This window comes from Mobula birostris, chromosome 15, assembly GCF_030028105.1.
Source record: "Mobula birostris isolate sMobBir1 chromosome 15, sMobBir1.hap1, whole genome shotgun sequence".
In the NCBI taxonomy this organism is placed as follows: Eukaryota; Metazoa; Chordata; class Chondrichthyes; order Myliobatiformes; family Myliobatidae; genus Mobula; species Mobula birostris.
In genome coordinates, this window is record NC_092384.1 from 29930147 (window position 1) to 29957974 (window position 27828).

General features: G+C 41.2%; 1 protein-coding gene across 2 annotated transcripts in view; it reads left to right on the forward strand.

Moving 5' to 3' along the window:
* dpep2 (dipeptidase 2) overlaps positions 1-27828 on the forward strand; it is a 61789-nt gene that overhangs the window by 22044 nt on the left and 11917 nt on the right. Inside the window, exons 7-11 of one of the 2 annotated variants that reach the window (XM_072279541.1) lie at positions 9756-9932; positions 15383-15467; positions 16867-16942; positions 17022-17157; positions 23017-27720. In XM_072279541.1, the coding sequence (XP_072135642.1) occupies positions 9756-9932; positions 15383-15467; positions 16867-16942; positions 17022-17157; positions 23017-23202 (660 nt within the window). In that variant the 3' untranslated portion in view covers positions 23203-27720. Of the gene's footprint in view, positions 1-9755; positions 9933-15382; positions 15468-16866; positions 16943-17021; positions 17158-23016; positions 27721-27828 lie in introns of those variants that run through there. The other variant, XM_072279542.1, reaches the window with a different exon arrangement.

Consider the following 27828-nt stretch of genomic DNA (forward strand, 5'->3'; position numbering starts at 1 on the left):
ACAAGGCAGTGGGATCTGTAACCCTGGATAGGGACCCATACTGGGTACTGTCAGCCAGAGCCAGCTGAGCCCGGGACTCGTGTAAGGCAGGGTCGTCACGCCCTGTGGTAGTGACCTATGGAGCCACTACCACTACCCAACTTTGGTAAGTCATGTCTAACCTATTTCATAGTTTTTCAAGGAGCTTACAGGAAAGTAAATGAAGGGAAGGCAGTGGACATTGTCCACATGGACATTACCGAGGTCTTTGACGAAATCCCACATGGGAGGTTGGTCCAGGGGGTTCAGTCACTTCACATACAAATTGGATTCAATACCCACTTAGGACAAGCCAGAGTCGCTCGTAGATGGTTGCCCGTCTGACTGGAGGTGTGCCGTAGGGATCGGTGCTGGGTCTGTTGTTCTTGGGCATCTATGTCGATGATGTGGATGATAATGTGACAAACTGATCAGCAAATTTGCAGATGACACAAGGATTGGGGATATAGTGGACAGCGGGGAAGATCATCAAAACTTACAGCGGGATCTGGACTAGCAGAAACAATGGGCTGAAAAATGGCAGATGGAACTTAATGCAGACATTTGTGAGGTGTTACACTTCAGAAGGACAAATCAGGGTAGGTCATTCACAGTGAACAATAGGACACTGAAGAGTGTGACAGAATGGAGGATCGGAGAATACAGATCCATAATTCCTTGTAAGTGGTGTCACAGGTAGATAGGATCATGAAGAGACCGTTTGGCACATTGGCCTTATAAATCAGAATATTGAGTACAGGAGTTGGGATGTTATGTTGAAGTCATACAAAACATTGGTGAGGCCAAATTTGAAATATTGTGTGCAGTTCTGATCATTTACCTACAGGAAAGGTATCAGTAAGATTTACAAGGATGTTGCCAAGACTTGAGGAACTGGGTTATAGGAAAAGGTTGAATAGATTGAAAGTTTATTCCCTGAAGAGTAGGAGAAAGAGGCGAGATTGGATAGAGGTATACAAAATTATGAGGGGCAGGAGAAATCCTAATGCAAGCAGGATTTTTTCCGCTGAGGTTAGAGCTAGAGGTAATAGGTAAAAGGCAAGAGCTTCTTCACTCAGGGGGTGCCAGCAGAAGCAGTGGGTGCAATAGTTGAGAGAAGTGGATGGGAGGGGTACGGTTCACATGTGGAATGACAGGCCTGGCAGAATAACACTTCAGCATAACTTGGCTGCAGTGCTCGATGACTTCATGACCCCACGTTCAATACAAACCCGAGTGCAGTATCAGGATGAACTGTTCACACTGGTACACATCATTGTCGGCCATGTCATGCATGGTTTAAAGTGCTTTTCATTGAGAAGACCAAGAGACCAAGCTGCCTTTTGTGGCAGGAGCAGACTCAGCATAGATGCATGGATGAGGAAAACTACCAGCAGTGCCAAAGCAGAAAGGGTCTTCACAAGAGTGTGTTGTTTGGTAAGGTTAATGGCAGCAGCATACATTCTGACTGGCAAAGGAAGACTGAGTATAAACCAGAAACATGAACTAGCCCATCATCCTGTGCTCTACAACTTTATTAATTGTCATCTAGCCTAGATTTTGTAGGTAGAAAAAAATATGCAAGCAGAACAAATGCCAAACCTGCCCCTACGCCTCCTCCCACACTACCATTCAGGGCCTCAAACAGTCCTTCCAGATGAGACGACACTTCACCTGCGAGTCTGTTGGGGTCATCCACTGTATCTGGTGCTCCCAGTGTGGCCTTCTGTATATTGGTGAGACCTGATGTAGATTGGGAGACTGCTTTGCCAAGCACTTACACTCCATCCACCAGAAGAAGCAGGACCTCTCTCTAGCCACCCACTTCCATTCTACTTCCCATTCCCATTCTGACATGTCAGTCCATGGCCTCCTCTACTGCTGTGATGAGACCACACTCAGGGTGGAGGAACAGCACCTTATATTCCATCTGGGTAGACTCCAACCTGATGGCATGAACATTGATTTCTTGAACTTCTGGTAATTGCCCCCCCTTCCACCTCCCTCTGGTGCTCCCCCACCTTTCCATTCTTTCATGGTCTTCTACCCTCTCCTATCAGATTCCCCCTTCTCCAGTCCTCTTATCTCTTTCACCTATCAGCATTCCAGCCCTTTACTTCACCCTTTCCCCACTCTCGGTTTCACCTATCGCCTACCAACTTTTCTTCCTTCCCTCCCCCCCAACTTCTTGATCTAACTTCTCATCTTTTTCCCCAGCTGATGAAGGGTCTTGGCCCAAAGTGTCGACTGTTCACTCGTTTCCATCGATGCTGCCTGGCCTGGTGAATGCCTCCAGCATTTGCTATGTGTTGCCTGGCTTTCCAGCACCTGTAGATTTCCTCATCTCAGAGCACAAGAACGACTGTATTATCTCAGTAAGTGTTAGGCAGTTTTTTGGCTCCTAACAAAGCATTTTCATGGCTTGTTCATACCTGCGAATGCCCAACATCAACAATGTTTTAAGCAATAATGTGGTATTGAATGTTACCTTCCACATTTCAACTTCCATTGCGTATTATTAGCAGCTCATCTATCATGTTTATTTCCTGTTCTGTTAACAACCATGAAAGGTTTAATGTTGCTAAGTAGTTTTTTTCACCTAAAGCAAGGTTGCTCCTTTTTAACTGTAAGCCCCAAGCCTCAAAACATTACTTTGTAACTGAGGTAGTATCTTACTTCCATTTCACTGATTGTGTTCTTGGAATAGATTCAAAATATCGAGTGTTCCAATTTTTTCTTTTCCCTTTTGTTTATAATTTAGTTTTTCTCTTTAAGGTATTCCTGAACCAACCAAGGTTGATTTAAACTGTTCCTTTTATGTAGAAGCTGTGAATGCCCGGTGATTTTGTTGAGTCTAGTGAAGTTTTGAGAATTTATTACCTTTTTACAATAGAATATATCACATAAGTTTTAGTCCTCATAAAGTAATTTCCTGATCTCTTTCATCTCAGAATGTCCATAAAAATAGCAATTGTCAAAAATATACTTGGTACTGACTCAGAATTTCCGATTTTGAATTATTTTCCTTTGCCCCACCTTTCATATTTGAAACTCAGAATGGTTCATAATTGCTGAAATTGGGAAATGGAGGATCTGGAAGAACAGTTGCAACAGTAACTTGCATTTCCCATGAAGGTGACATTGAAAGATGAATTGATCCTGCATAAGAAACATCAGGGTAAAAACCCCTCAGTGACTGTATGCACAAAATAGACAGTTGACTCAGTGATGTCTGCTTGACCCAGTTTCCAGAATTTGCTTCTACTGCATTTAATAAATGTCTGTCCTGATTGTCTTTTCTTCAGCTTCCAGCAGTAAGATCGGTTATGGTAAATATCTACTTGCATCAAGATGAATGGTAGATAATGCAATGTTATTTTTCAGTTCTCAGCTTAATTCATTATCTACCACAAGCAATCTACATTTACTGCACAGTCTGTGGCAGCACAAAGAGAGAAAAAATTAACTCACTATCCAACTACAGTTACACTTTGTTGTTAAATGCACAGATTATATCTTGTGTAATTAATGTACAATGTAGTAAAAGATATGTTTTCAACAATGTGAAAGTAAAACTTTCTGACAGAAGTTTATAAAATTATGAAAGATAGATAGGGTAGACTATCAGAATCTCTCACACAGGTTAGAAATGTCAAGTACTTGACGACATGTATTTAAGGTGAGTGGGGGAAAGTTTAAAGGAGATTAGTGAAGTCAGTTTTTTTACATGGAGAGCAATAGATTCCTGGAAAAGGCTGCTGGGGTAGTGATGAAGGGTGATTTTTTAATTAGGATAACTTTTCTGCCCCTGGGCTAGATTTTCAAGAAAAAAATAGTCTTTACGAAAACAGATACTTTTGTTTTAAAAGTTATGTAATAGTAACTCTAAACTTTTTCAATATGCTTCATAAACAATATTTTGTTAATTTTGAAGTGAGTTAAAATCTTGAATGTGCCAGAATTTCCCTACCCAGACTGTCTTCAAAACGAAGTAAAATATGTATCAAAGTCATGAAATATTTAGTTTATATTTTCTCAAAAGAGCTTTCAAAACACGTCAAATTAGTGTGGGTTATTTTTATACAATTTGTACATTTTTTTTATGGCAAAGAACCATAGTCCTCAACACTTCTGTCATTACCACATGCAACACATTTCAGGTTTTTTCAAACAAGTGCTTATGTGGTTGCCATGGAAATGAGAAGTGACAGGGGAGCTTGTAGCTGCCGTGGCAGAAGACTGATATTTTGATGTCAAAATATGAGTGATTTAAAGACTTGTACCTCCTGATCAGAGAGTATGTTTATTATGGGTTACCAAATGAGTTACTATTTGAGTGTTTTATCTGAGAAATGAATAACTTCACTTTGTTTCTGTATATTTAACTTACATTTGTAAGCTAGCTATCCAGTTGAGTTAGTAAGTATGAGACTTAGCCAACTGTTTTGTTAAAAAGTGAGAAATGTCATTACCATCACATATTTAACATCACACAACTAGTGGTGTTGTCAAAATCATCAGCAGACAAATCAAAAAATACAGAGATACAATTAAAGAAGACCCAGTGAAATATCAGCAGTACCTTGAAAGACAGAGATACAAGAAGAGAAGGGAGGCAGGAACCAAAGCACAAACAGAGACTGAAGAGGTGACAGCGGAGAGTTAATCAAAGTAACAGAAGGGCTGCTGATAAGGAAAGTCAGGCAGTACAAAGTTTTAAAGCAGGGAATACCCTGCCAGGATCCCCAGTGGGCCAGCAACAAGAACCGAATGCCCTCCGTCTTCCTGAGGCTTCACCTATGCGCTGATGGAGACTATAAAAAAGTACTTTCAATTTCAAGTGTTGCTTTTTTTCAGAGTTGTTGAGATTTATGTGAATGTTTTGTAAGTTTTACTGATTTAGAAAGAAGTGTGTAGAGGTTTGAGTAAATATTTTGTCAGTGTTTAAAAAAAGTGTTCTTTCCTATGGACAGTTGAAAAATAATGATCTCTCTAATCTGTTTGAATCATGAATTGCTGCTTATACCAGATTTGGGAAGGAGGCAGACGCCTTGTAAGCATTATTGTTTTTTTTAACAAGATTAGACAATGCCTAGTTTGGCTGGGCTGCCTATGTTCGTGTTTCATGTGGATGTTTTGAACAAAGTTCTTTTAAGTAATTTTGATAAATAGTGCACACTACGAGGAAGTGATTTTATTTGTAAGTGTTGCTTCTTCTAATTGGACAGATATTTTGTCAGAGTTAATGTTAAACTAAAACCATTGTTTATCAATGTCGAAACTATTACCATTACAGTGCATATTTTGATGGGAAATAAAGTTTTGTCTAGTAATATGGGTCTGAACTCATCTGCTGGAGTCAAGTGCTTTGATGCAAAAATTTGCATTCTGTCAAAAAGGGTTAAAGTGCCAATAGTCAAATTAATAAACAAATGTTTTGTTGTTTAGCCAAGAAATATATTGACACACTTAAGAAAATGTGTCTCAAAAATATATTTTGACTGCACTTAAAAATGAGTTTAAACAAATTTAGTAAAGGGCATGGTTTTTATTTGTAGGATTGACTTTGAAATCTTTGTTTGTCATTTCATTTTAAATTAAATTCAGTTGATAGTGTGATGATAATGACACTCATCCATGAAAACTCTGCAAAACGCCTTAAAAGATAAAAGTTCTCTTAAAGGATGATCACTGCCAAGATCTGGTCTTCACTCCAGAGCCTAAAATAAAGGTTATAACATAAGCAAAACAGTTTCAAGAAATTTCTTTTTTTTCAGAATTTCCAGTAGTCAAAAGTGCTCCTAATTGGAGAATCATGAGATGCAGATACAACAGTGGCATTTAAGAGGCTTTTAGATAGAGACACAATATGCAAGGAATGGAAGGATATAAATCATGTACAGGCAGAAGAGATTCAGTTTAATCTAGCTTTGTGTTTGGTGCAGATGTCATCGAGTCCTGTTCCTGTGCTGTGCTGTACTGTACTGTCTTGTGTTCTGAAACAGGCAAATAAAATGGCATTCTCTTGAAAAGAAGGCTAGGCTGAACCAGCTTGAACAACAAATAATGGAAGGCTTTATTAACAAAAGAAAATCTGTAGATGTTGGAAATCCAAGCTCCTCACACACAAAATGCTGGAGGAACTCAGTAGGAAAAGAGTACAGTCAATGTTTTGGGCCGAAACCATTTGGCAGGAAGACTTTATTAAGTGCTATCAAAAAAAAACAATTTTCTGATGAGTATTCATCTTGACTACAATAAAAATCATCTTAGACAAGGCTGACGTAAATGCACAGCATTAGTATGACGCAGATTTGAAGTATTTGTGTCAGGAAGGTCTTCCTCCTGCATTGGAGTAGAAGGTGAGCTGCTTTCACTCCAGTTTTGTGGATGCTGAGACTCTGCTACTGGTGGGTCGGAAGCTGCTTGGGGAGGCTGCCAGCTGGGTAGTTGAGAGACCATGTCCATCTTCTGCTGTTTATACTGAGCTTCTCTGTTCCCAACCATCAAGCTCTCAGTGCCAATCGTGCTCCTTCTCACTCTGAGCAGCCATGGACTATGGTTTGGTTGGGTTGTTGTATATTTTCAAGGAGACTCCGAAGGAAGTAACCCTAATTTCAGCAAATTGATTTAAGTCCTCACTCAGACCAGTACTCTTTGACCTCTGAACTAGTTGTGTGCAAGTAGCCATCATTTCCAAAAATTGATTAATTTATGGTACAATCAGCTCCTCACCCAGGTCAATTCCCTTTGATCTCAGTCTAGTTGTGTTTGGGAGATTGGTTGCATTTCAGTTATGCTTTTAATGAACTAATAATGGTACTGAGAGATGTAGAAACAGCTCGATTCCTCCTGACATTCATCACGATCTAGTGATGCTGTATCATTGTTTGGATTTTAATGTTGGACATTTTCTTGGATTCAGCATCATTAGTCAATCAATGCTGCCAATAATCAAACGCTACTAACAATTAGCTAGGTTCCAGCTACGTGAACAAGCTGGTGCTCTGCAGTTAATCCATTTGAATTGATCTGATGAGCCAGACTTTGAGGTTAATCCCTCACTGCCTGTAGTCGTGAGGGTTACAATGAAAAACGTAATACAATAAACAAAGTACATTTTTATAGCAGTCTCACATTTCATTCGATCACGGGACAATGTACTGATGGTCTGAGGCCTGAATTTCCTCACAGTCGTACTAAGGACATGCTCAGCAGAACAGGATGTGGTTAGAAGGGGTTGGTTATCGGGCCCAGCTAAGGAGAAGCTGATGATGTTGAATCCAAGAAATTGCTTGTTACTTGCACCCCAATCCTAACCTGCTCACCTGGACAAGCATGTGCCATTTGCAAGAAAGGCGGGAAATCAGCCAGGACAGAGGAAATGCTTTATGAACTTGTTCCACAACAGAATGCCCTGTAAGCTTAACAAAGCGGATTGGAAAATGGGGGATTCTCACCAGAGAGATGGATGAACCTAGTGACACCAGGTCAGTGTGAGCTTGTAATGACCAGTTTACGCAATGATTACAATTTAGAAAACCGATGAGTCTGAAAAATCAATCATTTGGTAAAACTTGTTTGTAATTCACTCATAAGTATTTCAAAATGCAAGGTATTTAAAAATAATCTCATTACGGTAATGATATTCCAACTTCTGCTTTATTCACACACATATATTGGACGTTGATTAAAATTGCCCTCTTTGTTGTACTGGTATCTCGAAACCCTAGAGAGCTCTGTGATGCTAGTAGATGTTGGACTCCAGGGATCTGGCTGAACCAGCACCCGGCAAGAGATCAGATATCAGAAAAGGGGGAGCTGTCACTACAGAGATGGCTGTCTCTTTGTGGGAAACTTTCTTCAAAGTCAGGAGCAACTGCTGTTGCTTTTTTCCTAACTACCATTATACATTATTGACATTATCCAATTTTTAACAATGTTATCATAATTGTAAAATTGAAAATCATTTAGGCTTTGCTGATTCTAATATTTAAATTCTCACACCTAGCTCTACACTAGATGACAATAGACCTGTTTCCTTTCTCTTGAAATGTGGTGTTGTGGTCTGACATTATGAAGTACCTTCAATTTAACACCCATTTCCATTGTATTTTCCTGCATTCCAATGAAGTTTATGGTTCTCAGCAGCAGTGCAGTTCCAGGTAAAAAACTTGTACTCAATATCATAAATATGTAAGTTACCCAGAACTTGGGGAGCAGGCTGCCACAAAAGTTTGGGAAGACACGGTAGGAACTCTTGAACCACTGACGATACGGCAACACGGCTGCGTGGAGAGGATCAACTTTCTGTGATGTACTGAAACAAGCAAATGACGTTGTAGATCAAGAGAGAAGAGAAAATTTCCAATTACAAAGCACTTTTCACAATTTGTCCAGGAAGACTACTTTGAAGTGATGCTGATGCATAATCACTGCTGTAATATGGAGAACACAGCAATCGATTTCTCAGGAGACACTATGGATTATCTGTAATAGTGAGCATGTGTTTGGTTTGATGGCTGTAGTCACAGCCTCAGCAGGAATACGCTCACAGTGTAAGCTCACATCATTTGCCAATATCACTGCCAAGTTTAAGTGTAATTTACAGGACACATATAAAACTGTCATTTGCTACTTCAAATTTGTGAAGTTAGGATGGAGCCAAAAGTAGATATGATGCAGAGGTTGCTACGTGTGCTTCTGATTTAATACGTTTAGAAGTGGTCAGTATAGAGAATAAATATTTGTTGATGCATGTTTCAACCCTTGGCATTTGCTGACAGGTTCACTTTAATGAGTTTAAAAGTCCTACACAGTTTGATAATAATAGGCAGACAGCATGGAAATGGGTTGGTGATTACTGTCAATAAACTTTGGTGAATATGTTGCTATAAATTGACTTTATACACAAAATGTTGCTTACCATATGTGAGAATGCAAAGTGAAAAAAACTCCGAGGCTCTGTACCCTACCTGGATCTCCCTGGAGAGCAAAGGTTCACAGGTTTGGATTTCCCAAGACATTATGCATTGGAAAAAAAAAGAAGTAGGGAAGGTATGCTTCAATTTATAAAATGTTGGTCAAGCCTTGGCTGGAGTACTGCATTCAGTTCTGGTCGTAAAGGTACAGGAAGCATGTGATTGCACTGGGGAGGGTTCGAAGGAGATTTAGCAGGACTTTGCCTGGGCTGGAATAGTTCAGTTATGAGGAGAAACTGGAGAAGGTAGGTTTTCTAGTTCACCTCGAGCCTTCTTAATGTTAAGTAAGCATGTAAGAGGTGCCTAGATGAATGCTTGAATGCTTAAGCATATAGGACTCCTGATCAAGTGCTGAGTGATGGGGTTAATATAAAAGGGTGCCCACTAGTTGGTCTGGATGAGTTCTTCCAAATGGTGTATATGCTGTATGGTTCTGTGCTGTACAATTCTATGATTTGACAGAATTTATACATAAGTATCCTTCACCCACTACTTTTCCCTGGGAAATTTAATCTCTTGTTTTGGAGAGGTTGCTATGGTTTGTTTCCTTTGCTCATTAGACAGTTTCTGAATAAATTGATTTTGTCTGTGTGCAGCTCCAATTCACTGGCTGTTGCACACCTGTCAAGAAGTACTCTGAATATTAAAACAGTGCTAACGAGGTTTATTTTCAGTAATGTACTTCAATTCCCTTCAGTCTAAGCTCCAGTAAGAATGTGAATAACCATAACATGGAATTTCTCATTGAATTTCTAGGAGGTGGTACTGGAGATGAATCGACTGGGGATGATAATAGATCTTTCACACACTGCCGCAGACACAGCAGAGATGGTCCTAATGATTTCCCAGGCTCCAGTCATATTCAGTCATTCATCAGCCTATGCCATCTGCAAGCATCCCCGGAATGTTCCAGATAAGCTTCTTCACTTGATCGTAAGTGCTTTTAACTCAACTCTACAAAAATGACTTTGCTAATTCCTTAGAGTGTACAAAATTACAAATTGCTGATCTGTGATATAGCCTTTTGGCAGTGGATCTTCACTAGAAAAATCAGAGGAAACTCTTCGATATAAACTGGGAAATTCCCTCAGGCATATCCTGCTGTATCTTTGTAACATGGCACTTCCCAGATTTCATATTCCATATTTTGTAATGACATTGAAAGAAGCCATTTCGCTGATTGGATCTGTCAACTCTGATAGCCTTCCCACTAAACCCACGCTGACATTTATTTACCTGTAACCACTTCTCTCTCAATGTTCATTTACCACCCCTGATTCTCTTACCACCATCTGCTCTAGTTGACAACTTGCTGAACAATCGGCTCGCTGTTGGGATATAGGAAGGAAATCCATGTTGTCACAATCTGCAGACAGCACTAGAAGCCGGGAGTGGATCTGAGTCACTGGAGCTGGGAAGCATCTGCACTACCCGCTGCACCACTGTGTATCACTATTGATCCCTGTAGGATTTTATGACATTTTACTTCAGTATTAGATTTAAGCCTTCTGTTTATGATAAGAGCGTGTCAGTGTGTTATTCTTTAAACATTGCCAAGTCCAAAAAGGAATAAAAGTATTTCTTCATTTTCTGTTTTCCCTTGGAGCAAGGTCCCAATCATAGATGTGTCAGCAGAAGGAAGATTTCAAATAGAGGCTGATAGATGCTGCAAAATAATGAAAGGGAGCCTAGTCTGCCTTCGTGCCTCATTCATTGATACACTAAGGAAACTATTGTGAGAGTGTTCGATATAGGAAGCAAGGGATAGAGGATTAGTACAGGAAAGTGATGCTGGCATAAAAGACCAGCTATGATATTGAATGATAGAACAGGTATGAGGGGTCAAATGGCCTCTTCCTACTTCCATTTCGTCAGCTCATTCTCTGAGTTAGGATGGTGCAAGAAGCTCTGAAGGTGAGATGTAAAATAAAAGAAGCTTTAAAAGTGAGAAGCTAATGAGACACAGACTAGAAATGAGATTTTGGATGCCATGTGGTCCAACTTTAACTCTAATGGGAGTAATTAGCACTGGAAATCATTTCAGTGTGAAATTATGACAGAAGACGAATTGGATCTGTCACTTGCATGAGCTATTCGAGCTAGTGCACCTGATATTCCAAGCGTTGCTGCGCACCAAATTTATCACCACTATTCACAGAGCATCCATTTCTATCCTTATTAGTTAACAGCTAAAGCTGCACCTTTGTTGAAAAGTTTAATGAGAACAGGTTGGTTATTCTGTTTGCTATTTAAAGGGACTTTCTCCGGACATCCGCGACAGGTGACAGAATTGAGTAAAGGCACTCAAGCATCTTCCAAAGACTTCAGAGTGTACTACATCTCAGAGATGGTGTCTTTTTCCCGGTATTTACTTGCTGTGTTTCTCAAATCTGTCAGTCTTGACACTACTGGTAGCACTCCATTACTGGACCTGTCACGATGGTTGTTTACGGTGAGTCTGGAGCCTCAGGTCAAGAGGCATACCAGTGAGGAAAAATTCAGAGCCGCCAGCTCATACTGGACCTCCCTGAAGAATAATGTATTCACAGATTTAGGTTTCCCAAGACTTTATCACTGAAGTTAGTTGATATTCTACAGGAAGTTTTTAGCCACACTCTCCTTTCTGGGATTTCAAAGCCAAATTGACTCTCAGCATTGTCATCACATGATCTAAAGTAGACCACAGGAGCTCATTGCCATGCCTTACAATTTGTTGCTACTTGTTAGAGTCATCGAGAAGTACAGCACTGAAACAGGTACTTTGGCCCTGCTAGTCCATGCCTAGATGGGCCAAAGGGCCTGTTTCTGTGCTGTATATCTCTGTGACTCTAACAGGTAGCAGCATACTGAGAGACAAACTGTTGCAGTAGAGAATAACCCAGATCTTAACCTGAGAAGAAATCGTTGCATTTACTTTGGTCTCTGTGAGGAAAAGGCAGCAACAAAGGCAGTGAGACTGCCCAATATCATTGCTTCCTATTAGTGCACTCGTGTGGCCAAAGAGTTTCCCTTCATAGTCTAGGGGTTTTTAAGAACATGGAAGGTTCTCTACCCTCAGGGTGCAGGTAGCAATGAATCAGAAGTATTTGTTTCCAGGAAGAATACATGACTCCTTCATCCTGAGGAGTTCACATCGTTGGATATTTCCAGCTGCCAGCTCTGCCTGTAAGGATAGATGTTGGGGTACAAAGGCTACCCACAAACTTGCTGGCTCTTCACAACAGTGCCCTCTCCAGCCACACCATCAACATAGATACAACGATTGCCTGGAGTGAAAAACAGCAAAACTTCATTGCCTATTGTTGAAGTTCGTGTACACCAATGAGATGTTGAGAGTTCATCATCATTGGCGGCCGGTTGCACAACCTTACCAGTTGAAGGTAGCACTGGTGCAGCAGGGAGAAGGTGCAGGAAGGCCTTGAGGCCAAGTTTGGCCTTGCTCATCTTCCAGAGCCTTACCCTCCAGTGGAGGCTGGCATTCAGCATGCACAGGGTAAGAGGATTATTCATGTAAGGAACCTGCAGAAGAAAGTTCTCCATTGGAAAACCAAGTTGTGTCCACAAAGCAATCAGAGCAATGAGTAATCAGCAGAAAAGCTGCATGAAGCAGAAGTCCTCATATCCTGCATGTAGGATTGCATTGAGTACAACACTGAAATGAATGACTCACTGATTCCATTACGTACGTATATGGCTTGATACAACTTCTCTAATGTTTCCTGATGAGAGATGCCTTGCAGAAACAACTATGACCTCTAGTCAATATCTACTTTCCTCTGATCAGTTCCTCTCTCCAGGTCTAAACATTGATCAAGATCATGAAGCCTTTGGACTGCTGCTCTACATCAATAAAGTTTAATTAAGTGTTGTTGTTCCAGGAAATGTGAATAATGCATTCACATTTTGATCAGTTTGGTATTGAGTGACACTTTGATGGGCTAATATTTTAAGCCCGTAAAGTCTTCAGTCACCCAGCCATGAGTAATTGACTCCAGGAATGAGGCAATATTAATTTTAAGTCATTGCAACAATTAACCATTTTAAGTTACACAATGGAGCTCAATAAATAATGTACCATCTACAATTGACACTGATCAATGCAGTGATGGCACACTCCCTTGAACAAGCCATAATTTCTTATTAATTCTACCTGACCTAATCCTGATGTTTTCAATCCCCCAACCTAAAGGGTTGTTCCTAAAGAAGGGGCAACATAGAGCAGATGTTTCATTTCAGCAAAATAACTTCGCACATTTTTCCACCTCACCTTGAAGTCCCTCCCTCCTATTCGGGGAGCAGGACAAGTAGGAGATAAAGATCATGAGAAAGTACTCAACTTGCCTTGAGAGTTACACACAAATATTGGAAGAACAAAGTGACCGTTATGACGTAAGTTATGTATTTCAGACTAGAGCTCAGCTGTAATTAAGGAGGTAGCATCATTCAAATGTCCAGTTTCAATCAAGGTTTAGCTTCAGTATATTCAAATGAAATGCTAGACATTAACCTGTCTAGGAGAGGATAGGCAGTGATGCCAGCAGCTGCTACACCTTTGTAACTTAGCTTGGCACATTGAGTTTGCACTCAGGCAGCTGAAATGCATCTTATTTGCAGTAATTAAGATGCATTTCAGCAGCCCAAGTGCATTCAGAGTACTTTATGAAGACACCAAATCAATAATACCTTAATCAAAACTTATTACACTGTCTTAATACCTGTAGCCCCCTGGTAAACCTCAGGCTTGCTCAGCTCACTTTCGTCTAGGGAGAGCAGCCTTCAGCCCCACCAAACTGGGTAATCAAGTTTGTGTGGATGCTGTGTGATGTACCCCACCCCACCAAATAACAGACAATACACCATATGCGATTAAATGATTACACTTTATAGATATTACTAGAACTATATAATTAATAGAGAAGTTCAACACTTCGTGCACAACAGTTGGAGCTCAAGTAACGGGGTCTTCTTTCCACCGTTCGATCCCCTCCGACCACCTCGACCCGCCGCCTGGGACCAACCACGATGGTCGACCAGCCACTCCACACGAGTCTGGCTTCGTCCTCTCTTGTCACCGAAGCCCCTGGGCCTCGGACTCCCGCTCACGGTCCGTCCCGTCAGCTAGCTTACAACATCGCGTTTCCTCTCTCTGTCTCCATCGCACCTTCTGCCCCAAAGCCCGCGATAAACAATAGCTTACAGATACACAAGAAAGAATAACATCTATCCCAATTGGTTCGTTCTCTCTCTTATCAATAATATAACCCAAACAAGCAGAGAGAGAGAGAGAGAACTCCTTACATCTCAGTTAATATAACAAAGAAGCCATTTTGATTAGCCTAAGCAGTAACATAAAAGAAGAAACCACTTACATACCCTAGTATCTCACTTCACAGGCAGTTGATCATAGCAACATGTCACAGTGAGGCATGAGGGGCAGTGAAAACCAAAGGAGGTTGAATACTGAAATGAAACAGCTGCTCTGGAATTACAGTTTGGCTGGAGAAAGTTGCTCCCTCTCACTGAGTTGGTAAAGATGAATTTGAAGATGCACAGGAATCCCTTACATTGAAAAAAATCCTTTTTTGGGACCCCATTCCAAATAGTCTCTGAAGTATATATTGGTGAACTATGTGCTTTTAAGGCCATCCCAACACACTTCAAAATGGATTTTGTTCAGCTTCATGAATTTTTTTTTGAGAGGGGCACAATTACATTTTCGTACTAAATGCAACTATGTCCTGATGCCCTAAAATTGAGTGCAGTCCAATTTCAATAATATTGCGTCGCTTATGACTCATATTTAGACTAGACCAGAGCTGGTTAGCTGATAAGGATGGTAGCTTTCCTCCCTGAAGGTTATTTTATAGTTATCATTAACAAGAGTTATCATAGTGTCACTTTCCTGATTATTCACTGGATTTAATGTGTAGATGTATGTTTAAGAGTATATTTATAGTGGTGTCTAAGTTGCCCTGATGTATCTGTGAGATTGTGAGATTTTCCTTGTGCTATTGCTCTGTGCAGCAGTTTCTTACTGCTCTGTCGCTGGAGTAGCTGTGGCATATGTCGGTGTGCCTGGCTGTCATGGGGAGAATGCCTTTAAAGGCAATTCTGAGTGCAGTACTGCAAAATGCTCTCAGATGTATTTAAGTGTGCCTGGTCACGTTCAGGAACACAGCTTTTATTTTAGGACACCTTTCTGGACGTTATCCATCCCAATGTACTTCAAAATGAATTTTATCCAGATTCATGTTTCTTTCGAGGGGGGACAGAATTTGCTGTTCTTGCTAAATGCAACCGTGTACTGATGCTCCAAAATTGAGTGCAATCCGATTTCAACGCCTACACAATTAGTGCAGCTGTGATCTACTTCTACTTTTCAGAAAGAGAAAGAAGGTCTCGTGATGGTGAACTTTTACCCTGGTTTTGTGGCCTGTCAGGAGCTGGCAAACATTTCTCTAGTTGCAGGTACAGGATTTATACAAGCATGTTTGTTTAAGGAAATGGTCTTATGCTCTTCAGTTCTTTTATTTGGCTTTATCGATTGATTTCTTTCACCGGGGGTGGGGGGAGGGGGTACATTTCTTGATGTCTCAATATTTATCTAAATTAACAATTGCACCTCATAATTAAATGATTTTCTATATGTCCACTAACAAAAGGTTTTGAAGCTAACGATAGTTGAGAAATGTGGGGGAAAGCTGTGCTTGAATCTCAGGATGGCAGTGCTACACCACTCCTGCCACTGAAACGTAGCTCTAGTGACCTAGGTACAAACCTGACCTCAGGCACTGCCTCCGACAAATTCCTACCTTCTCCCTGTACCTGCACCAATTTCCTGGGTGACTTGGTCTTCTCCCACATGGCAAAGTTGTGCTGCTAAGCAGGCTGATTGGTTATTGTAAAATACTTCCAGTGTAGGTGGGTGATAACAGGGTCAGTAAGGTGTTGAGAGAGAGAAATAAAATAGATTACAGGGAATGCCAGCATAGATCTGCAGGACTCAATGGCCTCCTACTATAATTCAATGAATTATATATAGTTTACATTTAAGAGTTAAATTAAAGACATGAACAGAACATTCATCATTGCTAAATTATTTCCGAAAGTGTCTTTATCAAGCAAGTATGGTGAAGAAGATGTCATATTTGGAGTGAAAAGCTCAGAGGAACGCACAGAGGTTCTAGGATATGACCATAATAAGTAAATGTTGCTACTAGAGTATTGCAATATACGTGCAGTGAACTTTAATCAGTCAGTGTAATTAGCATTTGGGGAGCTTCTGTTCTACAAGTGAATCTGAAAACCTTGTCATGGTACCTGTCGAGGCTCAGATGAAAGATAAATAAAGGGAAGTTAGGTAAATATTTCAAAAGGATATGTGTTTAAGGATGTGATATGATGGAAGTCCGAGGAAACTGGTTTAGTGGCTTTAGAAGAATCAACTTCTGAAATGGGTGGAATGGGTTTAGTGGTGTTCAGCCATGCTTCTGAATACCTCAGTCAGTTTGTACATGTAAACCAATAGAGCAAGTGAAAAACCTGAACCTTGTACACTCAACCACTGACATTCTGTTTTTTTAAAAAAAGTAATTTTTGACAATATTGAACAAAACCTTTAAATTTTGAGACATAAGAGAGTGTTGATGCTGGAAACTGGAGCAAAAATCAAACTGCTGGAGTACTGGAGGCCTTGATCTAAACATCAACAGTCTCCTCCCCACCCCCACACAGATGCTGATCAACTCTCTGAGTTCCTCCAGCAGATTGCTTTCTGCTCATCAAATTTTGAAGATTTTTGAGCATATAACTGGAGTACTGAACTTCTTAACAAGGTCTATGTTGCATCTTGCTGCTGCTGTTACAGATCACTTTGACCACATCAAGAAGATCGCTGGATATCAGTCGGTTGGAATAGGGGGGGACTATGATGGTGCTTCCGGGTTTGTATGCTGCAGAACTCCAACAGTTAATTCTTTTGCTATGTTGCCAAACACTTCCTGACATTGTGGTGGATTGCAGTTTTCCTCAGGGTCTCGAAGATGTGTCAAAATATCCTGCACTCATAGAAGAATTGCTGAAGCGGAACTGGCTGGAAAAAGAATTGAAAGCTGTATTGCGAAATAACTTTCTCCGTGTTTTCCAGAGAGTTGAAGAGGTAAGAAGGCTGTATATGTGAGATTGGGGGGAGGGGGAGGAAGCTTTGAAAGTCTGCATACACCATGCGGGATAATGAGACTGCTGCAGTACAGGGACCAGAAGAATAACCGTGACCAACAATCTCTGCCACAACCCGTATATCGTCTTTTTCGATGAAGATGAGATAAGGGTGACGAAGGAACACCAGCAGAGTGTGGGGGTGGGGGGAGATGGTTGGGAGTAGGGGCCTGGCTAAGGAATCAGCTTGGTAAGTCTGTTGTTCTTTGGAAGGAAGGAAACTCAAATTTTGCACTGGGCTTTGGAGGTGAGTTATTGGGATCAGGGTTTGGTTTTGGGGGTAGGTTGGGGCTGGTTTAGGTCTGGGCAGACAGTTTATTAGGAGTTGGGTTTAGAGTGTTTCTATATAAGTTTGTGTAGGGTCAATGTTGGGGTTAGCTTTGGGTGTGTGAGGTTTGGGGAATGGGGCAGTTAGTTTTGTGTGGTTGGGTTTGGTCAGGGTCGGGACACAGTTTTGTGTGCTCAGGTTTAGGTGATGGGGTTTGGCGAATTGAATTTGGGGCAGTCATTTGGAGGGGCTGGTTTAGAGAAAAGGGTATTGGAGGAGTCGGGTTTGGGGCAAATGGAGGGTTGGGATTAGGGGGAGTGAGGACAGGTAAGACAAAGGTTGGGCCTATGAATGGCAAGGATGGGGGTGGCCTCTTTCCTGAGTCCTAATCGCCACCCGTTGGGAATTGCTGCCACCGGATATCACAGTAGGCAGGTATCCAGCTGGTATTTCAGATCAACACATACAAAATGCCAGAGGAACTCAGCAGATCCGGCAGCATCTATGAAAATGAATAAACAATCAGTGTTTCAGGCCAAGACCTTTCATCAGGACTGGAAAGGAAGGGGAAAGATGTCAGAAGATGGGGGGAGGGGAAGGAGGACATGCTAGAAGATGATAAGTGAAGCCATGTGGGTGGGAAAGGTGAAAGGCTGGAGTAAAATGTACTTCAAATGTATTCCTGATGAGCTTGACTGTAGTTGATAGAGATTCAAGATTCAAGTACATTTATTATCAAAGAATGTATAAATTATACAACCTTGAGATTTACTTGCTCAGAGCTGGCCACAAAGCAAGAAACCCAAAAGAACCCATTTTAAAGAAAAAAAGAATAAAAATAGAAGACGGACACTTGATGTGCAAGAGAAAAAAAATACAGATCATGCAAACAATTGAAGTGAACAACAGCATTCTGAACCAAAAATGAGTCCTCAGATCCAAACCCTGCAGCAGTCTGGAGTAGGCCCAGAGCCTTGCCTATCATTTCATCATATTACTGGGCATGGAGCACAGTAGATGGGGCAGTCTTTATAGTCTCAGTGCCATGGAGATGTCTATTGTGGTGAAATAGTGAAATATGTTCTTGTCCCAGACCGAAACCCTGTCTTTTCAGTCTATCTGAGTCGGTGTTTAAATTAACCAAATAACAGAACAGCAAAGGGGCTGGACACTCTGGAGCAAGGAGTGAACAGTGTGGAGAATGAGCAAAACCAGCTCTCGCCTCCAGTCTGGCCCGGGGTTTGAATTGTCTAAACAGCGCATGTACCTGGCACTAGGACCCAGGCACTGTTGCCTTGAAGGGCCCCGGGCCTAGACCACGCTGCCCAGTGACTCGCTCTGAGCCCAGATGTGGTCACCCAGCCTGAAGCTGCTTTCAAGCTCTTCAAATCAGCTCTGCACCCAGGCGATCCAACCTCACACCTGAGCCAGTTGTACAAGCATCAAAATCGAATCTCCTCTGCCTTGGCCTCGACTCCTCCTTAGGCACCCAGAGCCCTCCAGCCTAGTTCCCAGGCTTGCTGTACAGGCATCGGAATTTCATCTGCATCAATTCATCCCCTCGTCATTGCTTGTTCCTTCACTGCTTGCGGTGATAATTTAATACAATTTATCTCAGGAAAGGTATTTTTAGTGATGTTTTTAGTTGGCTTTCTTAGCTTTTTGACTACCAGGAAGCTATCGCACATGTTTGCTTGCGCCATCTTCACTGGAAGTAAACTGGATTGTGCTGTAAAGTCAGTAGGTAAGTCCCTCAATAGATAACTGACAAACAGGACAAGTATAATGGTTCAAGCAGCTACTAAAGGTTTCCAAACAAATGATCTTTACTTTCCAAATTAAAGGCATATGCAAAGTTTTCAAGCAAAAATTGTTCCTCTCATCTAACACTGGATCACAAAACTAAACCTATTTGAATGTATTTGCATAGCAACTCGTGTTAGAGAAATAAAACCTTGCATGAAAACCAAAGAGAAATGCCATTGTTTAAATGTGGAGCTCAGTACTGTAGGACATTGTGAAAGTAAACTGCTTCAAAGCCTTCAGCAAGGAACCCGAGGGGTACACATAAGGGAAAAAAAAATCTTCTGCTGACAATAACATAGAGGGAAGTAAATTAGCCCAACTGACTCCATGCCAGGGGAGCATTTTCAGCAGTCCCATTTCCCAGTAGACCTAGAACTTATTCTCTTTGAGAAAGTCTGCAGATGCAGGAAATCCAAAGCAACACACACATTGCTGGAGGAACTCAGCAGGCCAGCAGTGATGAAGGGTCTCAGCCTGAAACGTCAACTGTTTATTCTTTTCCATAAATACTGTCTGGCCTGCTGAGTTCTTCCAGCATTTTGTGTGTGCTGCAAAGAATAATTTGTTGTTCAAAATATGTTATTTGATTAATTTAACTCTGGCTACTATTGTCCAAAGAACTTCCTCGCCTCAAACTGAACTGTGCAAACTTCTATGTCTTTTTTAAACATTGGAAACTCCAGAATGAGATTTAAAGTAGGGCTACAGCTATGCCATTGAGCTATGAACAGAGACCAATGCATAGAGTAATGTACAAATATCAAAGGGCAGAAATCAGAAAAACAGGGCATAAAAGATGTTGAGTCAGGAATAGAGGTTGTACCTTGCAGTCTTCAGTGAGCGGGGTACCTACCCCCTACCCAGGCACAGAATTCATGTAGGGGAAGAGAGAAGAGCCAAATATGGGAATGAAGTGTTTCAATTTTTTCTGAAATTAAAAGGTTGACAGTATTTTCTTCAGACTGGGATTTGTTCCAAATAAAAAATCCATTTTTCATGGTGATTTCTGTCACTTACCAGCTGATTGTTTAGATTGTTCAACTCCAAAGTTTGCATCCAACAATATTTCCTATTAGTGTTTTCCTGGAATATCTTAAAATATGGTGGCCATTACAATCATAAACATATGTGTTGTGTTGAATTACTTTGTATAGCCTGTCAGAGCATTACATGCAATCCATCTTTTTAAATGAACTGGAAGCCAAACATATTCAGTATTATTCAGTGTAAGCAGTTTTGGGCCCCTTATGTTAGAAAGGATGTGCTGAAGCTGGAGAGGGTTCAAAGGAGGTTCATGAAAATGATTGAATGGCGACATATGTCTTGTCTTGTCCATTCTGCACCAACCACCACCTCTGGGCTATAAACGTGCAGGAGCAATGTGTGGTTAAGTGCCTTGCTCAAGGACACAACATGCTGCCTCAACTGAGGCCCGAACTCGCGACCTGCAGATCACTAGTCCAACGCCTTAACCACTTGGCCACGCGCCAACACTATGAAGAGCGCTTGATGGCTCTAGGCCTGTATTCACTAGAATTCTGAAGAATGAGGGGTGACCTCATTGAAACCTATCGAATGGTGAAAAGCCTTGATAGAAAGGATGTTTCCTATGGTGGGAGAGTCTAAGACCAGAGGACACAGCCTCAGAATAGAGGGGCATCCTTTTAGAACGGAGATGAGAAGCAGTTTCTTGAGCCAGAGAGTGGTGAGTCTGTGCAATTCTTTGCCGCAGGCAGCTGTGGAGACCAAGTCTTTATGTATATTTAAGGTGAAGGTTGATAGATTTTTGATTAGTCAGGGTATCAAGTGTTACAGGGAGAAGGCAGGAGATTGGGGCCCAGGGGAAGATTAGATCAGCCATGACGAAATGGCGGAGCAGACTTGATGGGCCAAATAGCCTAATTCTGCTCCTATATCATATGGTCTTATGGTCTAAACCAGAAAACTAACATAACATTATCACTTATTGGAATGGGAATTAAATACAAAAGTAAGGTTATGCTTCAGTCATGCAAGGCATTGGTGAGACTACTAGAGTATTACACACTGCAATGATCGTCTTGTTAAAGGAAAGGCATTAATGTGTTGGAAGCAGTGAAGTGAAGGTTTACCAGACTAATACCTGGAATAGATGAGTTATCCTTGGAAGCCAAGCTAGAAAGATTAGGCTTGTATCTCATGGGATTTGGTGCACTGAGAGGTAGATTGATTGAAAACCATCTTGACAGGGTGGCTGGATACTCTTGTGAGAGGATCTAGCACTAGGGGTCACATTGAAAATATGCACTCAAGCAGTGGGTCTTGAATCTTTGGGACATTCTTCCCTAAAGGACAGTGGAAGTAAAGCCTTTGAACCTTTTTAAGACAGAGATCCTTGATAAACAAGGGAATGAAGGATACAGAGGGTAGGTGGGAATGCAGTTATAACAGAGCAGCCATAGTGATATCAAACTAAGGAACCAGGATGCCTACTCCTGCTCTAGAACATATGTTCAAATTGATATGGGATGTAGAAGGGTGAGTTCAGCATGATTATTTGACATTTGAGTGGTTAAAATTTTGAAATCAGTGAAAACGGTGGATTAGTTTAACAATGAATACACTACATTCTTAATATGCTGCTGGATCATTTAGAAAAAGAAATATTTCATGTAATATCCAGATAACCAGGACAAATCTAGACAAAGATATCAGAATTTTCATGTCTTTTGTCTCCACTGTCCCTTAACATTAATTTTCTTTGTGCCAGGAAATTTTGTTTGTGTCTGGATTCTTCAGAATCAAAGCCTCACCTTTCTCACATAATAACCAATATTACAACCAAAGTCTTCAGGCACACAAATGTTTGTGACAATTGATGGCCAAGATACTCTGAGCTCAATGTTTCCAAGAAAACACTTAATGGAAATATATTTTAAGTGAATGTTGAAACTGCAAAGCTTTAGTAAGCAAAACTTCGAATTTCCCGCAGCTAATGAACTGAGACATTGTCGTTTGCTCTTCTGAAACTTTCTGAAGTGTAATGAATCATCTGAAAGCCTTACTGCCAGTTCTACTGCACTCAGCAAAAAGCAAGCTACTGGAGAAACTTAGCACGTGGAGCGACCTCTGTGGATGCAGAACAGTAGTTGTTGTTTCAGGTCAAAGCCCTTCATCATGACTCAGAGTGTAAAGCAGAGGTTGCCAGAGTAAGGAGGGAAGGGACAGGGTAGGGCAGGAGGTTATGCCGACTATCAGGCATCCATTTACACTAATCCCATTTTGTACTCCCCATCTTCCCTTAAGGTCCCACTAGATTCCACCACTCATTCACACTATAGGGATGATTTACAGTGGCCAGTTAATCTACCAACCCCACATCTTTGGGATGTGGATGGAAACTGAGAACAAGTAGATAGTCTTCAGTTTATCATTTTATCTGAGGTAAGTTGTGCTTCACACTGTCATGGTCTGTTAGGACTAAACTGTAGCCTTCATGCTTGCAGTGTAGCTTGGCCATAAGACTTTCAGACTGCAAAGGTTAGAGTCTAGAAATAGGTGTGAGGGATTAAGTTGGACTGAACAGGAAATATGTCCCTCCATTACCAGAATATGGTGAGAAGACGATTGACTTTCAGGGGAAAGCACTTCTGTGATTTGGCTGGTAATAAATTCATCAGGTGTTTATGCATTTAGGTAGCTTCAAGAGCAGCTTGATCATTGAAAGACATAACTTATTTTAAACAGGTTAAAGAGGATCTGAAGAAGTTGCCACCCAGTGAAAAGGAAATTCCCTACGAGGAAGTTAAGAATCCTTGTCGCTTGAATCTCAGGAATCCTTTCCCATCTCAAAACGGGTCAAAAAGCAAAATAATGGACACTACTTTCATCACCCTATCGGCCATTATTGTCACCACCATTTGCACCATCTGAACTGAACAGTGAATCCAATCAAAGATTCTTGGCAATAAAGCACTTCCAAATGTTTCTGTGGAGAAGTGAAATAAACATAAACTTATTACAGTCAGAAGTAGAGAGGGATAAATCAGTCCCTAACTAAAATAGATGTCTCAAATTCATTAATTTCTGATTCCCACAACAAAATGAGAATATTGAAAAACTCAGCAAATCTCTTCCTTTTACTTTATCCTGGTTGTTTTCTGACAAAAGGATGCTTAGTAAGTGGGAGGCCTTCAAAGTGATATTTTGAGAGTACACTTTGTATGTTTTTGTTAGAATAAAAGGCAAGAAACATAAGGTTGCAGTAGTAGGTGATCTTAACTTTCCATATATTGATTGGGACTCCCATACTGCAAAAGGGCTGGTTGGGAACGAGTTTGTCAAATGTGTTCAGGAAAGTTTCCTTAATCAGTATATAGAAGTTTCAATTAGAGGGAGTGCGATACTAGATCTCCTATTAGGGAATGAGACGAGACAGGTGATAGAAGTTTGTGTAGGGGAACAATTTGTATCCACTGCCATTAGTTTCAAGGTAGTTATGGAAAAGAATAGTACTGGTCCTTGCACTGAGATTCTAAAATGACAGCACAGAGTTTGTATTTTCCTGCCAGATTAAAAAGCAAGGATAGCAGGTTTTGGGAACCTTGGTTTTCAAGAGCATTTGAGGCCCTGGTTAAGAAAGAGAAGGAGGTGCATCGCAGGTATAGGCAGGCAGGAGCAAACGAGGTCCTTGAGTATGAGAAATACAAGAGAACACCTAAGGATATCTGGAGAGTTAAAAGAAGATATGAGCTTTCTCTTTCAGACAAGGTGAAGGCTCAATGTGGTAATCTGTGCATGGAGGGAGAACGTAAATGAATATTTTGAATCTGTATTTATTCAGAATGTGTAGATGTATGGCAATGCAGCAGCCATGTCATAGACCCTATGCAGGTTACGGAGGAGGAAGTGTTTGCTGCCTTGTCGCAAATTTGGGTGGATAAATCCCCAGGGCCCAACAAGGTGTTCCACTGAATGCTGTGCGAGGCTAGTGCTGAAATTGCAGTGGCCCCAGCAGAGGTATTTAAAACATCCTTACCCATGGGTGAGGTGCCAGAGGAGTGGAGGATACGTAGTTAATGCTGTTCAGTTGTTTAAGAACATCTTTATGAATAAGACTTGAAATTGTAGGCCGTTGAGCATGACATCAGTTGTGGGAAAGTTATTGGAAGGTATTCTATGGTACTGGATATCCAAGTATTTGGATAGACAGATACTGTTCAGGATAATCAACATGACTTTGTGCATGCTATAGTAAGTTGTGTCTAACCAATCTTAGAGAGTTTTTTGAGGAAATTACCATGAAAGCTGATGAAGGCAAGGCAGTAGATGTTGTCTACATGGACGTTAGCAAGGTCTTTGACAAGGTCCCGCATGGGAGTTTGATCAAGAAGGTTCATTTGCTTGGCTGAAATTGGATTAGATATTGGCTTTGTGGAAGAAGCCAGAGAGTGGTTGTAGATGGTTGCCCCTCTGGAGGCTTGTGACTACTGGAGTGCCACAGGGATTGGTGCTGGGTCTGTTGTTGTTTGTCATCTACAACAACAATCTGGATGATAATGTGGTTAACTGGATCAGCAAATTTGCAGGTGACACCAAGATTGGGGATGTAGTGGACAGTGAGGAAGACTATCAAAACTTGCGGCAGAATCTGGTCCAGCTGGCGAAATGGGTTGAAAAACGACAGGTGGAATTTAATGTAGACAAGTGTGAAGTGTTGCACTTTGAGGGGACAAAACAGGGTGGGTTTTACACAGTGAGCGGTAGAATACTGAGGAGTGTGGTAGAACAGAGGGGTCTGGGAGTGCAGGTGGAGTCACAAGTAGAGAGTTGTAAAGAAAGCTTTTGGTATATTAGCCTTCATAAATCAATGTATTGAATGCAAGAGTTGGGATGTTATTGTTATTGAAATTACATAAGACATTGGTGAGGCTTAATTTGGAGTACTGTGTTCAGCTTTAGCCACATACCTATAGGAAAGGTGTAAATAAGATTGAAAGAGTACATAGAAAATTTACAAGGATGTTGCTAGAAATTAAGGACCTCAGATGTAGGGAAAAGTTGAATAGGTGAGGACTTTGTACCCTAGAACATAGGAGATTGAGGAAAGATTTGACAGAGGTATTCAAAATTATAGACAGGGTAAGTGCAAACAAGCTTTTTCCACTGACGGGTAAGAGTAGAACTAGAGGTCATACATAAGGGTGAAAGGTGGGATGTTTAAGGGGAACTTGAGGGGAAACTTCTTTACTCAGAGGGTGTTGAGAGCGTGGAATGACTTGTCAGCTCAAGAGGTGGATGCAGTGTCGATTTCAAGATTTAGAACATAGAACATAGAATAGTACAGCACAGTACAGGCCCTTCGGCCCACAATGTTGTGTCGACCCTCAAACCCTGCCTCCCATATAAGCCCCCACCTTAAATTCCTCCATATACCTGTCTAGTAGTCTCTTAAACTTCACTAGTGTATCTGCCTCCACCACTGACTCAGGCAGTGCATTCCACGCACCAACCACTCTCTGAGTAAAAAACCTTCCTCTAATATCCCCCTTGAACTTCCCACCCCTTACCTTAAAGCCATGTCCTCTTGTATTGAGCAGTGGTGCCCTGGGGAAGAGGTGCTGACTATCCACTCTATCTATTCCTCTTATTATCTTGTACACCTCTATCATGTCTCCTCTCATCCTCCTTATCTCCAAAGACTAAAGCCCTAGCTCCCTTAATCTCTGATCATAATGCATACTTTCTAAACCAGGCAGCATCCTGGTAAATCTCCTTTGTACCCTTTCCAATGCTTCCACATCCTTCCTATAGTGAGGCGACCAGAACTTGACACAGTACTCCAAGTGTGGCCTAACCAGAGTTTTATAGAGCTGCATCATTACATCGCGACTCTTAAACTCTATACCTCGACTTATGAAAGCTAACACCCCATAAGCTTTCTTAACTACCCTATCCACCTGTGAGGCAACTTTCAGGGATCTGTGGACATGTACCGCCAGATCCCTCTGCTCCTCCACACCACCAAGTATCCTGCCATTTACTTTGTACTCTGCCGTGGAGCTTGTCCTTCCAAAGTGTACCACCTCACACTTCTCTGGGTTGAACTCCATCTGCCACTTCTCAGCCCACTCCTGCATCCTATCAATGTCTCTCTGCAATCTTTGACAATCCTCTACACTATCTACAACACCACCAACCTTTGTGTCATCTGCAAACTTGCCAACCCACCCTTCTACCCCCACATGCAGGTCGTTAATAAAAATCATGAAAAGTAGAGGTCCCAGAACAGATCCTTGTGGGACACCACTAGACACAATCCTCCAATCTGAATGTACTCCCTCCACCACCACCCTCTGCTGTCTGCAGGCAAGCCAATTCTGAATCCACCTGGCCAAAATTCCCTGGATCCCATGCCTTCTAACTTTCTGAATAAGCCTACCATGTGGAACCTTGTCAAATGCCTTACTAAAATCCATATAGATCACATCCACTGCACTACCCTCATCTATATGCCTGGTCACCTCCTCAGAGAACTCTATCAGGCTTGTTAGACACGATCTGCCCTTCACAAAGCCATGCTGACTGTCCCTGATCGGACCAAGAGAAATTTGGATAAGTACATGAATGGGAGGGGAATGGAAGGCTCTGGTGCAGTGCAAACCAGTGGAAGTAGGCAGAATAATAATCCGGTACGGATTAGATGGGTTGAAGAATTTCTGTGCTGTAATGCTCTATGACACTGTATTTAATTTTTGCTGAGCTGTTAAACTGGATACACTTATTATATAAATCACTTTAACATGAGAGGGGTATGGGGGGGTCGATGTTCTTATTGTTTTTGTGTGGGGGAGGGGAGGTTTGGGTGCTGATGTTCTTGTTTCACTTTTGTTAGTTTTATGTGCGGGGGAGCGAGGAGTTTCTATTGTGCCATAAGGTAATACAACCCAACTGGTCCAGGCACACTACAGCACTCTCCCAAATAGTCCCAGTTGCCTGCATTCTGACAAAACTCCCCAACCTTCTCCCCTTCATGTACCTGGCCAAGTGTCTCTTAAGTATTGCAACCGTACATGCCTCGGTCACTTCCTCTGGCAACTCATTCCAGTTCTTCACTGTTCCATTCTGGTGAACTAGTCTTAGTTGAAAATAACCATTTTAAAATGGGTATTGACTTTCACTTTATAAATCTTGCTGACTCAAAAAAAAGGTATCTTTTTAAAGTTTTGATAAATGGAATTTTTTATTTTTTAACTGAAAGTATGGTTCTTTATTGAAAGTTGTGGATATGTTAGTTGATTAAACATTAAATTATACAAAAATATGTAAATTAATTTTGCATTTCAATATTAGCAAAGAAATTTTAATACCACCATCTTTAAACAATATTCAACTTTACATGAATGGTATTTTGATTTAGGGAACTTGTTTTGTTTTGTTCATTTTCTCAGTAGCAGTAGAAAAGTGAATGTTAAAATATTATTTTGGTGAATTTCACTGTTGATCAATAAAAAATGATTACTAACTGTTACAGATATTCTGTCGTTTCATTTTTAACAT